The 17,016-nt window shown below is 35.4% G+C and overlaps 1 protein-coding gene across 1 annotated transcript in view; it reads left to right on the forward strand.

Moving 5' to 3' along the window:
* The window catches only part of LOC142083555 (sodium channel protein type 2 subunit alpha), a 56,853-nt gene extending 44,018 nt beyond the window's left edge, over positions 1–12,835 (forward strand). The window contains exons 21-27 of the mRNA XM_075153100.1: positions 1,133–1,255; positions 5,683–5,964; positions 6,509–6,562; positions 7,636–7,773; positions 8,911–9,015; positions 10,074–10,344; positions 11,640–12,835. Coding sequence (XP_075009201.1) covers positions 1,133–1,255; positions 5,683–5,964; positions 6,509–6,562; positions 7,636–7,773; positions 8,911–9,015; positions 10,074–10,344; positions 11,640–12,835 — 2,169 coding nt within the window. The remainder of the gene's footprint in view (positions 1–1,132; positions 1,256–5,682; positions 5,965–6,508; positions 6,563–7,635; positions 7,774–8,910; positions 9,016–10,073; positions 10,345–11,639) is intronic.
* Positions 12,836–17,016: the final 4,181 nt, after the last annotated feature.

A 17,016-nucleotide genomic window follows, 5' to 3' on the forward strand; every position in this document is an offset into this window, starting at 1 on the left:
CTCAATCATCAGATGTGTAAATTGCCATGACCAGTAGAGCTTTACAGAGACCCCACGGACAATACTTTACATTGTCATTGTATGTTTATGGTATTTATCAACAAATATTTAATTCTGATTCGATAATCTGTGGTTGGTTACTTCTGTGAACTTTACAAATAACTTTATTAGTTTTTCACGGCAACCTTACTCTGGTGCAATTTTTTTCATGGAAAAAAATAATCTCTGAAGCATTGTTTTTTTTACTTGTTAGTCACAGGATTGAGACAACGAAGCAAAATATTAATTTGGAAATTAAAGAATTAAAAGAGAACAGGAAGGATGGGAGGGAAGGGCATTAAATGGAGGGAAATAGAAGATGGTTTGGTTTTTTTTCTTCTTTACTAGGGACACTCCTTCCCAATGGTTTACTATAAATACATTTCTAAGGATTATTGATGAAAGATAATTGTATGATTTATTTTACAGCTATTCTAGTTTATTTACTCATCTGCCTGCAGACCAGACCAGCGTTATGCAAGCCAGAATTGATGAAGTGGTTAAAGGAGTCACAGGGAATGTAATGAAGTGTGGATATGCCTAACAATGAAGCTTCTACCATTGTCTAACAAACAGTTGGTTATCAGTCTTGATAAGTCTGGTTAAATCTGAACAGCACTGGTAGCTATGGCTGTTGAATAAGATTTTCTGGACACTAGAAAGTTACATTTGACCAAAGACCAGGTCTGGATGTGTTTTTTGAGAGCTTTTACATTCTCATCAAGTCCTGAAGATATAATGGGAAGTCCTGACGTAAATTGACCATTCCAATTCACCCAACTTTTGGGAGTTTTCTTTTTGCATGTGACTTCATTTTTCTTTAAATACCACCAAATGTTGACTGGTTTATGTGAATTTAGAAGGCATTTTTATACCATTCTGCCAACATGGTTTCATCAACAGGTACCTAGAATATACTTTCATACTACTTTGTCTGACTTGAAAGATCTTTCTGCATTATAGAGGGATTCCTGGAGAAAGAGGTCCAGCCTTGAATCTTCTTGAGAATTTCAGGGCACACATCATCCCCACCATATGTATCAAAAGGATATACAAGATGAATGAGCAATATTGCCTTTCTGTTTTTGTGTAGGTCTCTTTGGTTAGCTTAACAGCTAATGCCTTGGGCTACTCAGAACTTGGTGCGATTAAATCCCTTAGGACACTAAGAGCTTTGAGACCTCTGAGAGCCTTGTCGCGATTTGAAGGGATGAGGGTAAGACAAAATGAAAGAATCTGAAATCATGCATGCATACACAGAAACAATGCATGAAGAATAATCAACAACAAATCCATGCAGAAATGCTACACTGTCATCCTATATATTTTACATTTATCACTAACATATAAGCAAAAGGCTTCATCTGCTTATATGAATTCATGTTGCACACATGTATTGCACACATTATTACACTTATTTAGGCTTCTTGACCTTTCACCCTATTTCATATTTTCCTGGAGGGCCCAAGGATTTATCAACTGCATGGACCTATGCAATGTTACTACAAAACTGAATTTATCCCATACAAATAAATCCTGCTATAGTCAGAACAGTTTTAAAAAAACAATACTTCCTCATAAAAGGGTGTGCACATATACACACATATATATTCACATGTGTATTTCATCCAAGTATAGAATATCATGCGTAGTCTATCAAATATCTTTTAACCTACTATTCTGTAAATATTAATTGGGAATTTCTGTTACAATCGAAAAGTTTTGTAATGAATTCCTATGTTAATAAGTAAATTGGCAGTGTTAAAATACCTTCTCTCTTTCAGATTAGGACTATTGCATTCTATTTAAGATAACTTATCTAGTATATCAAAGATGGAGCTGGCTTTATGATTTCTGGCCTAAATTGGTTGCTTACTGCTTTCCATATTGATTTTAAAATGTTGATTATAATCTATAGAGCACTAAGCAGCCTGCAAATATATCAGAAGACTTTTGCTGATGGAGTTGGGTATATTTGAGATGTTACTGTCCCCAGCTATTTGTTATCACCATATCAGTTACCACAGCTGAGACCCTCAGCTGCCCAACTGGGCACTCTCAGTCTATTCCAGTGAAAGGTCAGATTGATTAGTTTAGATCACTTCTTTAGTGCGCTGAAATGGACAAAGACCTTATGTATTCTGCTACGACATGAAAGCTCTAGAAATGTTTCTCTTAGGGGCCATGGTCAACAACTGGAGATGGTAGATATTTCTAGCTCCAGCCACAAAAAGATGTCTGACTTACACCTTCAGGGTCCGTCTGTCTGCCTTGGACATATCGTGTAGATTTAATCAGCAGATTACACCCTATTGCTGTAATTAAAAGGGATCCTTGTGTGCGCTCCCTACTGCAATCACTGATCTTTGCCACCCCAGGTTGTAAGCTGATTAGCAAATTTATAAGTCAATTACAAATTGGTGAGCCTGTGAAGAAAATGTGATGTTCTGTGTGTGTGGAAAGTAAAAGACTTCAACCAAAAAGGAAACAGGCTTTGATGAAAGGTTATAAATTCAAATAGAAAATACCACTTCCTTGCCTCCAACAAATTTCTGGAACTTTGCTGAAGCAAATTTGAAAATTTGGGATGTTCATATCAGATATAAGGCCTATCTAAAACCTCAATAGTATCTCACTAAAAAACACATTAACTGTTGGTTTTTTATGAGAATGATTAGCAAAAAAAACAGAATACAAAATAGTACAAATTTTATATGCACAGTAAATTGCTTAAGTGACAATTTAATGTGGCAAGAAAAAAACAATCACTTTGTCATGAAGGTTTATGGGTAATTGTCAATCCCATAACTTCCATGTTGATGTAAACTTTACCTACTGATTTGATCCTGATCTGCTAACTGTATCCTTTGTAAAATACCCAGATAAGGAGGAGATTTATGACTTTAGCAAAAGATATAATAAAAAGTAGTGGATGAAGTTAGATAACGTCAGTCTAGAAATGCGACCCATATTTTTATTAGTTAGGCAATTAACCATAGAAATTTTCCTATGGATATAATGAATTTTGCCTTATTTAAAGGAATTCATTTCAGGCTTAATGTCGTTAAAGATACAGTAGCTCAAGCTGGTGAAGAAATTAGTATGAGAAGATTTTAAGGTCTGATACATGGAAATTCAATATGTCTGTTCATAACAGTAATTTCATTGGTGTTTAACATCTGTGAACTGAAAATATTAAAATATAGTATGGTGCACATATTTGCATAGGCACTTAAAATTACTTCCAGTGAGCATTATACTTACTGTATACAAGCGAGAAATTCCATTCTACACATCTAAAATTTTTAATCCACCATACTATTTTCTAGGATCAGGACTTGTGCCTGCCCAAACTAATTAATAATAGAAAACATTGCCCCTATGGAAAACATGATGTTTTCCCTGCATCTTCCCACCATTGCTATTGCTTGGGGAAATACACTTTTAATTTGCACTTGGGACTTCATGAAAGTAGCCTGTGGGAGTATAATTAACCTGTGTGTGCTCTGTCCCAAGCAGTATCACTTACTGCTATATGGTGTTAGGCGCATACTACCTTTTTTTTAACCAGTAAACAACACTTTTAATGTCTTTCTAATGCTTTCCCTAATGTCTTTCTATTGCTTTCACTTGCTGTAATGCCTTGCCTTCTTTTTCACACCCCTACTACCAATGAAAGCTAGGAGGTGTCTGGATCAGTGTTTTCAGTGGTGCTCAACGGCATGTTTTGAGTGTCTTCAAATGATTCATATTACAAGCTGATCCTGCTATAGCTTCAGGACTCAGACTAAAAACAGAGAAAGTAGGTCAGCTGTAGAAATCCAGCAATTAAAGAAAGAAGAACATGAGTCGACCTGCAGCTGTAGCAGAAAGAGGAACAGAATTCTCGGGTGTAATGAGACCGAAAGCTTGAGGACAAATATTTTCACTTCATTACTTATCCCCTTATATCTCAATAATTATTACTGATGGATGATATTATTACATTTAAGAAATCTACTTATATTTTTAAGTAGAAGAATTGAGATAACTTTAAATAAAAATAATGTAAAAATAATAACTAATATATATTTGGAAAATATTCCCGAATTGGGAAAAAATTATCTCGCCATTTGTTATTCCAGTCAAATTCCCCACTAAAATCAGTGAGTTCATGGATTTCCATTTTAAACTAATTTAGCATTATTATTGAACAATTCATTTGTTTAGGTCAAACTACTCCTCATCGCCTTCCACAGTCATGTCATTGACAAAGCTGAGAGTACAGGTCTGTCAACGTAAGACAGCTCTGTTGAAATAGTCAGAAGATATTTACCCATTAGTCAGGGAATCCTCTCTGCCTGGTTGATGAGTGATAAAATGCTATATTATTTTTGCTTATTGATTTATAATAGGTATTGGTAAGGAGATTTTTACTATGAGTAAGAAGCTGTTTTGATTTTCTTTTTAATTTCCCCATTAGAAATAAACACTTATTACAACATTTGATTTAAAATATGTGGCAAAAAAAAGCATGGAAGCTTTGGACTTCATCCACCATTCTGTGCTTTTCTAGAGTCATAGAGTAATTTATATTGAAAAGAACCTCATTTGGTCCAGCTCCTAAATTTAACATAACAACAATTTCATTGAAGTCCTGTAGGATCTCGAATATTGTCCAAAGTATGTATCACCCCAAAGAGATATTGTTTTGGCAGGAATGAAGCCCTGAAAGTAAAACAAGTATTTCTCCTTTCCTTCAGCCCAAGTCTGCTATATGGAAAATATAGTGGTGGTTCATCACATACTCTAACATTCAAAGGTTTTATTTTCTATTCTGTAAAATGGCAAGGAATGAAAGGTGATCTACCTAGATGACTAATTTTACAAGTAATTGATTCTATGGAACCTATTAATTGTAGATATAAATGCAATGCCAAAATATTTTACAGGCTTAAGCTACGTATTTGTATTTCAAATAGAAACAAATAACATAGTGTGCTAGAAGATCTGTTGTAGTACCTACATTATATAAACTAAATAATTATAAATAATCTCATCTATGTAATACCTAATGTCCTGAATTTTTAAAACAAAATCTTCATTAGGTTCTAAGGATCTGATTCAGTTGTTTTGGCAAAATTGGCAGTGGTGCTCCATAGTTATTAAATTTTATATTGTTAGACTTACTTACAAACAGATTTAAAATAGGAGTTAACTAATTTAGCAGTTCATCAACTTAATCATTAAATAAATCATTCTCATTCATAATGGACCTACTTTCTCCCTAATTTTATTTTCTTTACTATTTTATTTTTATTCTGGCATGTTTTTAATCATCGTTCATCATCATACATGAACTCATTTTCATATTTTCCTTTCCTGAAGCCTGATTTTCCCCAAAATTCATTTGGGAATTAAATCAAGTCTCTTCCCCCTTCAGGTCTTATCTGCCACTTGCCTGAACACTACCAGCTTTTCTGTGTTCAGATACTCAGCTGATGTCCTGGTTTGAACACATCTATTTAATATTGTATTACACTTATTACAATATTGTTCAAAATTAAATAGAGTGTTACATTTAAGAAAGGCCGATGAAGCATTTGTAAGATACTGGTGCCTGTGTTCTTACATGGTCTCTCGTTGGTTTCATTTGTACTCTAGGTGGTTGTGAATGCCCTCTTAGGAGCGATTCCATCCATTATGAATGTGCTTCTTGTTTGCCTTATATTCTGGCTGATCTTCAGTATCATGGGAGTAAATCTATTTGCTGGAAAATTTTACTACTGTGTTAACACTACAACTGATGAGAGATTTGATATCAGCCAAATCAACAACTACAGTCAATGTGAGGAGCTCATAAAAAACAATGAAACTGCCCGATGGAAGAATGTGAAGGTTAACTTTGATAATGTAGGCCTTGGTTATCTTTCTCTGCTTCAAGTGGTAAGTCACCACTCCTTAATTTCTCTTTCTCTTTCTCTCTCTCTATTGTTTACTTGTAACACTAAAAAGTAATTTTTCATTGTTTCTTTCATTTAGAAATCTTGTCTCTCACTTTTTGGTTTGGAATTATAAAGTGTGGGATAAATCCGTGAGTCTACAGAAATAATACAAAGCGTAGAGGCTATGCTGACTATGAGAAAAAATACGTAATTCAAATCTAATTCACCTTAGCTGCATTGACTCTATATCAAGTACACCTACTTTGCTTATACACAGAAGATAACTTTTATATCAGATATTACTCATAACTGATAAAAGTTCTTAATAGATGCTGTGTCCTCTATAGTCAGATATTAGAATTTGCTTGCAATTCTCATATATGAATAAAACCTACAACAGAGGGCAAGAGTCACCTATTAACATTGCACTGTGCTGGTGTTTATGATGAGCGCTAAAGACACTTAGTCTTCAGCTCTTAAACAATGTTTCTGACAAGCCATTTTCCAGGAAAAGCATGAGGTAAACACCAGTGTTCTGTTTATAGGCTACATTTAAAGGATGGATGGATATCATGTACGCAGCTGTGGATTCTCGTAATGTAAGTATAGTCTCTTGACTCCATTTATTTTGACTGTATGAGCTCCAAGATTTAAGAGTGTAATTTTAACATCTTTCAGAAATAACAGTAAAAATGAGAGAACAAGGAGTTATTACAGTTTTGTAGTTAAAGAAAATGGAAACCATAGGAAAAAAAAAATACAAGAGACGAAGAAAGCAGAGGAGCAGTCCTAAAGGATTCCATGTTCAATATGGTGCAGTTGGACCAAAATTCCTCAATTCCAAAGCAGTCTTAACTATTGCCATGAAATGCCTTTTCCTCCTCTCATTATGTGCATTGAGACATTATTTACATTTGGAAACAGGCACCGATACACAGCTTAGAGATGATTTTTTGTCACGCTGATCTTTTTTTTAAAATTGAGATTTTCACTGTCCTCTGCAAGCCTCCTGTCTCCTTTCTTCAGGGCACACTTCCTATTCTTAACTCAGCCTATGCATTTTCTTACCTTTTTGCCTTCCCCTTGCTCCCTTGGTGCAAGTTGTCCTCTAGTTCTAAGTAGACAACTGAATATACTGGTAGAACTCCAGCTTTTTTGGTAAGCTACACTCACAGCAGGAGGCCTGTTGTAGTACAGTAAATGTGCATAGCTGTACCAAGAAAATATGCTTACTCTAAACGTGACTTGGATGCCTCTCTTCCATAATCCAGGGCAGCTTCCTAAGTGCCTATAGCAGTGAAAGCTCCACAAGCCCACATCAGGGGCCTCCCAGGAGATACACAGAAAAGTTTGCAGATTTACGAGCTGAAGTTTCTCGTTGTCTATAGACTCAGACAGATGGTACTATACTAGTTTAAACCAATTGTGTCTTCAGTATTTATTCTATGCTCATATAGGCCAGTTACATTTTTAAAAATGAAATATCAAGTTTGATAGTAAAGTTCTTTGTTCTTAGTAACTTCATAGATCGAAGATCAGTGGGATGAATATGTGGGAACTTGACCATAAGAAGCAAAGATCAGAGTGACAGAGCCCTAAATTCTGTCCAGCAGATATTTGATTCTGTGCTCACAGTTAAACTAAGGCTTAAGTTTCTATGCTTTTTTTGCAGGTTTTGGATCAGCCTAAGTATGAAGATAACCTGTACATGTATCTTTACTTTGTCATCTTTATCATTTTTGGATCATTCTTTACCTTGAACCTTTTCATTGGTGTCATCATAGACAATTTCAACCAGCAAAAAAAGAAGATAAGTATTAAATACTTAGAAGAATAAGTATTTCATCATTATTCTGAAAAGAAAGCTAAAAAAATGCTTATTTTTGGTCCACACACAATAACTTTATTCATAAAACATTATTTTTTCATTTTATGATAAATTAAAATGTGCTCTGCATATTAAATATGTTAAATTATTAAAGCTTACGATTTGGCTTGATGAGGGTTTGATGGACAAGTGACAACATATGTCTATCCATGGTTAGTGAAATACCCAATGTCATCTTTGTAAAGATGTGGATTTGGGGCTGGAGTCTGTAATAGATTCATAAAAAGGCTAACCATTGAAATAGCTAAATGTAGCTATAAAAACTCTTAGCTATACTACCTTCATGTGTCAGAGCTCAGCAGTGTAGATTTCTGAAGTCTAATAATAAACATTGTATTATCTTTATTTGTATTCTATTTAGTCTTCGTATTTTGTCAACACTGCCTCAAAAGGTATCAGTGTTTCAGCTGCAGAACTTAACTAAAGTATCTGGCTACACAAAATGTTATTGAAGTGGTGGAAGTGCTGTTGGATCCATGTGCTGAAATGGGTTGAGATGGAGAGAAATTGGCTTTTTTTTCTACTCGTTCCACATAGCAGTTCCAGGATTTCCTGCTTCGAGTCCTGCCCCAGTGGAGGGAGAAGAAGAGGTTGTGAAATATGACCGTCTGGATACCTTCTAATTCTCCTTTGGTATCATAGATGTCAGTTCTGAAATTTTGCCAAAATTTACTCTAGAGGAAAAACAAGAGAAGGGGATTGGAATATTTTATTAGTTTGTGTCTCTGTAATAACTGATCGAATTTAGTAGAACAAAGAAAAAGCACCTCTCCCTCCTCTGTACCTCCCCTCTCCCCAATGAAAAGCAGAGGTCTACTACAAACAATGCAAGTTCAAGAACCTCTCAAAAAAAGTCCTAAACATTAAAGTGGAATGTGTAAAGCAATTCTTCTGTTACCAAAGTACTAACAGACATGATAAAAGGAGATTTTTATGTTCTGTCCTAACTTTTCCCACAGATGAGAATGTGAAAAAGAGTGATTAGTACTGTTCAGTATCTTTGTTTATAAGTAATCAAGAGATATGTGATTGTAACCAGTTTTTGTCTCTTTGGTTTACTTTGGAGGTCAAGACATTTTTATGACAGAAGAACAGAAGAAATACTACAATGCAATGAAAAAATTGGGTTCAAAGAAACCACAAAAGCCTATACCTCGACCAGCAGTAAGAATAAAAATCTTCTCTGTTATTTTTACATTTATTTTAAAATGGGATTGTTTCAATTATGCCTTAGGCTGAATTAAGTTGTAAGCTAAAAAAACAAATTATATAAGAAAAGCCTTATTAATCTGAAATCAATTTTTTTTCTCTTTTGTAGTCTGAATATGGAGGACTCTTCCCTCCCCCCCCCCCATTTTCTCTCTGCTGATGGCAATGACATTTTATGTGGCATTTTTTCAAAACACTGGTTTGACTAGAACAATTAAATGTGACAGTGTATTTGTCAAAATATGTGAAAGCCTTAGGGCATAGGCTTTTTCAGTCATTGAGGAAGACTCTGAAACTGCTGTATGGGGGCAAGTTACTGTATCATTGCCTGAAAAAAAGTCCTTTTGCCCCTCACGTTCCTGTTGCACAATCCATACAATGGTTTGCTCTCCTGAGTGGGGCTACTCTAGCACTACAGAGCAGGGTTTGGCTGGAGAAGAGAGTGATTCCAGCTCTGCAGCTCTACTTTGGATTGTGGAACCTGCTCAGTGGCCAGTCCAGCCATCAGTAAATTCTCTATAGCTGAAAAATGGAAGATATTTAGAACATGTTTTAAAGGTTGTTTTGGTGGCGTGAAGAACACTGAACTCGGGGCTTGAAAACTTTATAAGTTTTATAAGGCAAATGAAGTGCTATTAACTCTCAGCCTGCTCACATATTCCCCCCCTCCCCGCTTAGTTTTTTTCAAATTTTGCCAAGCTAAGCGTTCAGTTAATTGTCTGTGTCACAAAAGGTTACAGTGAACTGGTTCAGGGTGGCAGAGTCTCCTTTGCAACTTTAAAAGAATACACCATGCATATTTTGAAATCATCCCTGTAATGCTTATAAACGCAGTAGTTGCATTTCTATTTAATTTGTGTTTACATGTACAAACTGGAAAATGCATACAAATGGTGGACTTTGTGGAAGACATAAAATCCCCTTCATACTAGATTTAAATAATTTGTAGCAATTTCAAAAATGAAATTTTACCCAATGCATATCATAATGAATCTTATTTTTCCCCCCCCCAGAACAAATTCCAAGGCATGGTCTTTGATTTTGTAACAAAACAAGCATTTGATATCAGTATCATGATACTTATCTGCCTTAACATGGTCACAATGATGGTAGAAACAGATGATCAGAGTGAAGACATGGAAAACATTTTATATTGGATTAACCTGGTGTTCATTGTCCTTTTCACTGGAGAATGTGTCCTGAAACTGATTTCACTTCGCCATTACTACTTTACTATAGGCTGGAATATTTTTGATTTTGTGGTTGTCATTCTCTCCATAGTAGGTAAGAACAATTCATTTTTATGAAATGGCTAATTCTGTGGAAACTGAAACATTTTTGGCATGTGAAGTCTATTTATATTTTGGTTCAACATTGTCACTAGAAAGTCTGACCACAATTTTTCTTTCTTCTGATTTCATATTATCCATAAAATAACTGAACAGTATGGTAAAAAAATTTTTAGCAGTAGGTTTCATACACTCCCGCTTTTCTATTAGTTGAAATTAGATCTTTATTCTGAATTCAGTAGAAATTCCTCAGCCTAGAAAAAAACCCATACATGAAAGGCAATTTTGATATAAACTAACAGTGGCAGTTGCAGGAAAAGAGTCCAGCAATCCAAAATCCAAGAGCAAAATCTGTGTGGGACTGTTTTTAGGCTAGCATGCAAGCACCCCAGACAGCAGGGTAAAACCCTCAGCTTACTTCACAGTTTTGTTTGATCCTGAGAGATTTTATGCCTGAGCTAGAGTGAGCAACTGGAAAAGCAGAGCTGAAGCAGATGTAGTAATAAATACATGGCTCCACTAATCTTTGCTTTATCTAGAGCAGAAAACCTGAAAGAACTTGAGTAAAAATTCTGTCATTTTAACTTCTCAGAACTCCTTAATATGCAAATTGGTTTTGCCATTTTTGTATGGAAACAGGATGTAGTTATTTTTCTGCTTTGAGGCACATAATATAATGTTCAATTCTTCTACTCTTCAGTGAGTTCTAAGAAGCCTTTTTATTATCAGTTTGTTTACATCTGGAATTGCTGTGTCATTAATACTCAACTTGTGGTCACATTATTTCATGTGTGATTAAGAAATTGCAGTTCTCTTCAAACATACATATTTGCTTTGAATACCATAATTTGATTACATGGCATTTTAATACTACTATAAATATGATCTTTCTTCAGATTAACTGAGATTATTTTTGTTACAGTTAAACAGAAAGCTATTCTTCTGGTCTCAGCATTTGCTAGTCTACATACACTAGTTATCAGTTTGTCCTAAAAAAGATTGATGTTGCGTATTTATCTGTCTGTTTGCATACGTAGTCATACAATTAATACTTAGAAATGACATTGACACAGTTTTTCATTATCCTGCAAATTACTTCAGAATTTATATTGGAATTTATGGGTTTCCAAAGCATACCAAACTGTAAAGGTTTTGTAAAAACAACTGAATGGCTAGTTTCTAAAATCTGTTCAAATATCCTATTCTTCTTAAAGTTCTACAATGTTTGTAGAATAGAGTGGTTTTTAAATATAATAATATTCTTTACTAATTTAACTTGTTTTTCAACAGGTATGTTCTTAGCTGAGATGATTGAGAAATATTTTGTGTCCCCCACACTATTCAGAGTCATCCGACTTGCCAGAATAGGTCGAATCCTGCGTCTCATTAAAGGCGCTAAGGGAATCCGCACTCTGCTTTTTGCTTTGATGATGTCTCTTCCTGCCTTGTTCAACATTGGTCTGCTGCTGTTCCTGGTCATGTTTATCTATGCGATATTTGGCATGTCCAACTTTGCCTATGTTAAGAGAGAAGTTGGGATTGATGACATGTTCAACTTTGAAACGTTTGGCAACAGCATGATCTGCCTATTTCAAATTACCACATCTGCTGGCTGGGATGGTTTGCTAGCCCCAATTCTTAACAGTGGGGAGCCAGACTGTGACCCCCAGAAAGATCATCCGGGGAGCTCTGTCAAAGGTGACTGCGGCAACCCTTCTGTTGGGATTTTCTTCTTTGTCAGCTACATTATCATATCATTTCTGGTAGTGGTGAACATGTACATTGCTGTGATTTTGGAGAACTTCAGTGTTGCCACTGAAGAAAGTGCTGAACCCTTGAGTGAGGATGACTTTGAGATGTTCTATGAAGTCTGGGAGAAGTTTGATCCCGATGCAACACAATTCATAGAGTTCAGTAAACTATCAGATTTTGCAGCTTCTCTAGATCCTCCTCTTCTTATAGCAAAACCAAACAAAGTCCAGCTTATTGCAATGGATCTGCCCATGGTAAGCGGCGACAGAATTCACTGCCTTGACATCTTGTTTGCTTTCACAAAGCGTGTTTTGGGGGAAAGTGGGGAGATGGACGCCCTCAGAATACAGATGGAAGATCGGTTTATGGCAGCCAATCCTTCTAAAGTCTCCTATGAACCAATTACAACCACATTAAAACGAAAACAGGAGGAAGTATCTGCTGTCATTATTCAGCGTGCTTTCAGACGTCATCTTTTAAGGCAAAAAGTCAAAAAAGTTTCATGTATATTTAATCAGGATAAAGGCAAAGATGAAGATGATCTGCCCATGAAAGAAGATATGATTATGGATAAACTAAATGAGAACTCTACTCCAGAAAAAACAGATATGACCCCATCCACAACCTCCCCACCATCCTATGATAGTGTAACAAAGCCAGACAAGGATAAATATGAAAAAGACAAATCAGAAAAAGAAGATAAAGGTAAAGACAGCAGGGAAAGTAAAAAGTAACACAGAATTCTGTTTGTGAAACTGTTTACAGCCTGAGAAAGTATGTATTTGTGTCAACAGGACTCCTGCAGGAGGTACATGCCAAACTGACAGTTTTTACATATATAAATATATATATAATTATATATATATATAAAAAAGGTCAGTGCCTATAACAAGACAGTGACCCCTCGTCATCAAACTGCAACTCTGTAAAACAGGGTAACATCTTGACAGGAGGTTGTTGTTTTTATTACCAGCTGACACTGCTGAAGAGAAGATAAAATGGCTGTAGGGACCAGTTAAAAAAAAAGGTGCGAACCTATGAATCTCTGTGTTTAACATGAAACACGCAGTACAAAAATTGTATCCACTGTTTGCATTTCAACAGCCACATTTGCCATATTTTTACAAAAATCAGTGTTGGTGAACTTATCATTTTTTAATTCACAGGTTGTTTACTATTATATGTGACTATTTTTGTAAATGGGTTTTATGTTGGGGAAGGGGGTATGAGAACCAGGTGTTCTACTCTCGGATTCTCTATAATGTACAGACAGAAGTGATTTGCATGAAGGCATGCTGCACTTGTAGTTCATGCATGGAAAAACATGACGTCGCACAAAGCAGCAGAGTCTGACTACTTCCATGTTTCAGGGTGGCTCTATATTTTGAGGTGCTTAATAACAGTATCCATCTAGTATCTCATCCAGACAAATCTTAATGTGCCTGTAAAGTCCCATAGAGTCTACAATAATAGAACAGATGCTTTATTTTTTCATAAGTCATTTAACTGTAGTTGAATGAACTCTGCATAAAAAATTTACCGAGGGACAGAGTCCATTTTTAAGTATTCTTCTGTAGAAAACAGCTTACCTGAACTTAGGAAATTGAATTTACCAAAAACCTGCAAAACTTAAGGATTATGAAGTTGTTCTGCTTCACCCTGCAGTATTGTTTAGCCATCTTCTGCTCTCAGCAAGGTTGACATTGTATGTGTTGATTAAAAAGTACTGTCTATGTAAATAGTTATTTTATCCTGTGGTGCATGTTTGAGCAAACAAATAATGACCTGTGCACAATATTTATTGCATCAAATATGTACCACAATAAGTGTAGTTTGCAAGCTTTCAACAGCTAATATGAACTATTCTGTACCATTATAGATAGTTTGGAAGCTATCACTGATGCATGTTTATCTTGCCTTTGCTGCTGTAATTTTACTCCTTCCACTGTTAAAAGTCTAATATGGGAAGCCATATCTCAGTGGTTAAGTGAAACAAATTGTTCAGTCAGTCATCATTCTTTCATGACATCAAGCAATAGTTTGCAGCTATTTAAGAGCTCCTTGCTTTGCATTCTAAAATTTTAAGTGACTACTGTACGGTGTATAGTCAGACTGTACAGGATATGTTGCAAACAGCTTAATCTGTTGAAAAATACATGGATAGAATTTTCTAAGAAAATATAAATATTGTAAAAAATACCATTTTATTTTATTTTTCAGCATTTTGTACATAAAATAAGAAATGAGAATTATCTTCAGGTTGATGTCACTGTCACTTTTGTTACTTTCTATCCATAGCACTTTTTAATTCAAGAACTTCACAAAATAAGAAACAAAGGAAAGAATGGGGTAGCTTTAGGTTTCTGCTTTTTTATTAGTACTGTATTTTTGCACACATTTTAATGTGAAATAAGTTTCAAACTGAGTCCAAAATGCACTTGCTTCCAAATAGATATAACTTGTAATTGAAATGTGTGGGGAAGATTTGTTTAAAATTCTAGCACTGCCTGCATCAGAAGTTTCAAGGTAGTCTTTTTATTCATGAAATCTTTCCAGTGTTTGTTTACATAGACTATTCTTATTCTTGTTGATTCATGCTGCACTAGAACTGTTCTAAATATAATATGGGATCCACAATGTTTTTTTTTCCACAGGAATTAAATAGCAAACTTGTATAATTGATCACATCAGGACATTTTGTGTTTCTTACACAAGCAAAAATTCGATGTTGACTCCTCCTTTTACAAAAATATTGACTTGTGTGTCGGTGAACTGCATGCAGGAAAATGCTATTACCATAAAGAACAGTAAACCACATTACAGTTGAGCCAAAAGAATAAAGACTTCATTTTTTATTGTACTTAATTGTTCTGTCTTTGTTTTCATCACTAAAATCTATTGGCTATCAAGCAGTGCTATGAAAATAAAATATGAATATATAAAATATTAGAAATAAGGAGTAGTGATTAAAACTCATCATAGTAATAGATTTGCAAAAAGTAAAAAATCGAAGCCGTATGCTTTCAGAAAGATCTTTAATATGATTTGCACTTGCACTCTTCAGATTATTTATCCTACTTAAAACTATTCTATAGTAGGATAATTTTTATGTGTACGTGATGCTTAAACCCCTTTTTCATGTCAGGTATTCTGAGACAACTAGAAAAACAGATGTTAAAGAAACTATCTACCTATCAAGGCTGCAAACCAGTATGTATAATTTCAATGATATTTTACATTTGAAGTAAAGAATTATCTTTGTGTTATAAGAAAAATTTTGTTTGCTACATAATTTGTAAAATATTTATAATTTATTATTTTACTTTAAGACATGAAGGGTAACAGCTGAAACTTTGCTGGAAGTTTTGGTGAAGCACCAAATTCGTAGGGTTTTTTTTTTAATCTTAGGGTGCTGAATGCAATTATAATGTGAAAAATACTGTAATTTTAAACTTCTATGGTGAATTTACAGACAGGTACTTTTCACTGTCAGGGAGCTGGCATACGCATCGAGTGATGCACACATGCCCATGGAAGGGCTGATACCAGAATGCAGAAGGTAGGTGTAGAACAGGCATTGCAAGAGTGGTGGCAGTGGAACTGAGAATTTTGAATTTTGGGGGAAATATAAGTATTTGTTGTGTCAGTCTTGTAATGCAAATTACCTAATCTATCTCCACTTTACAGAATCCCTCATGAGATGCTTGGAAGTATGTTGGAAAAATGCCTGCTATCAAAGTCTTTCCTTTTCCCCTAGCAGGGCTTCCTATACTTTGAGACACAGAGCAGTTTCGTGAAATAATGGAAGGACAAGAAATTGTCACTAGGCTTTCTTTTGACTATGACATATGACTATCTTCTCAATGCATTAAAATGAGATTTCATTTACATTGTTGCAAAGTCATCTGTGATCCCGTAAAACATATTAAAATTGGTTCTGAATAAAATAGCATTTGTGACACTGAAAGAGTAGGTAGCAATCACATTTGAGTGCTATTTCTATTTCAAAAGAAATTTTCTCTGTTGTAAATGTAAAGTAATACCTCAAAGGTAGGAAACACTGGACAAATTAAAAGCTAAGGAAAACATGCACAAACTCTAATAATCATCACAGATGTGCAGACTTGTATCTCTGTAGAGCATCAGGAAAACCAGACATACCCAACCATATATGTGATGTGTAAGTCCTAGCTTTGGGTGTGAACCTCAGACCAGCAGAAACACTTCCAAATGGAGCTGTAGGATAATGGTCTTCATTTCTTCTCTCACGAGTTTTCAACTACTAACAGTCTGTTAAGATTGTTTACTCCAAAAATGAGCATTGCTATATTAATGTAGCAAGCTCGTAGGCCGCAGTGTTGCAATTAGATTTTTTTAGTTCTGCCTATGAAAAAACAGTTGTCAGGGTAGGGTCTAAGATACGAAGAGATGAGAGAATCTGAAATTCTGTAATTTAAGGACCAAAGTTATGGCTGGCTGGTTGGTTTTGTGGAGGGAAAGGTATTGAAGAAAATGCAGATACATATTTGTATGAATTAGACCAGAAAATAATCTGTATGCTTTTTGCAGGGATTTATACTTAACAGAAGACTAGTACAATTAAAAAAAATAATTAAATACCTCAAAACTGACAAGCAGGTGTTTTTGCTTGGGTTTCCCCCCGCCCCTTTTTTTTTACATATCTGTACAGTTACTAAGAACACCTGCCAACACACTGAAAACCAATTATGCACCACAGCCATCTCCCGCATTTTACCCACTCGGGTACAGAAGGACCCCTGCTCCCCCCCCGCCCCCTGCGGCCTTTGCGGCAGTCGGGGCCGGATTTCGGGACGCGAGAAACGAGGGTTCAAGGAGCCCTACTGGCCTTTCCCTTGCTGCTGTTTATGAAGCCGCAGGGAGCGCCCCGTGAGGT

The sequence above is a fragment of the Calonectris borealis genome, chromosome 6, assembly GCF_964195595.1.
Source record: "Calonectris borealis chromosome 6, bCalBor7.hap1.2, whole genome shotgun sequence".
NCBI lineage: Eukaryota > Metazoa > Chordata > Aves > Procellariiformes > Procellariidae > Calonectris > Calonectris borealis.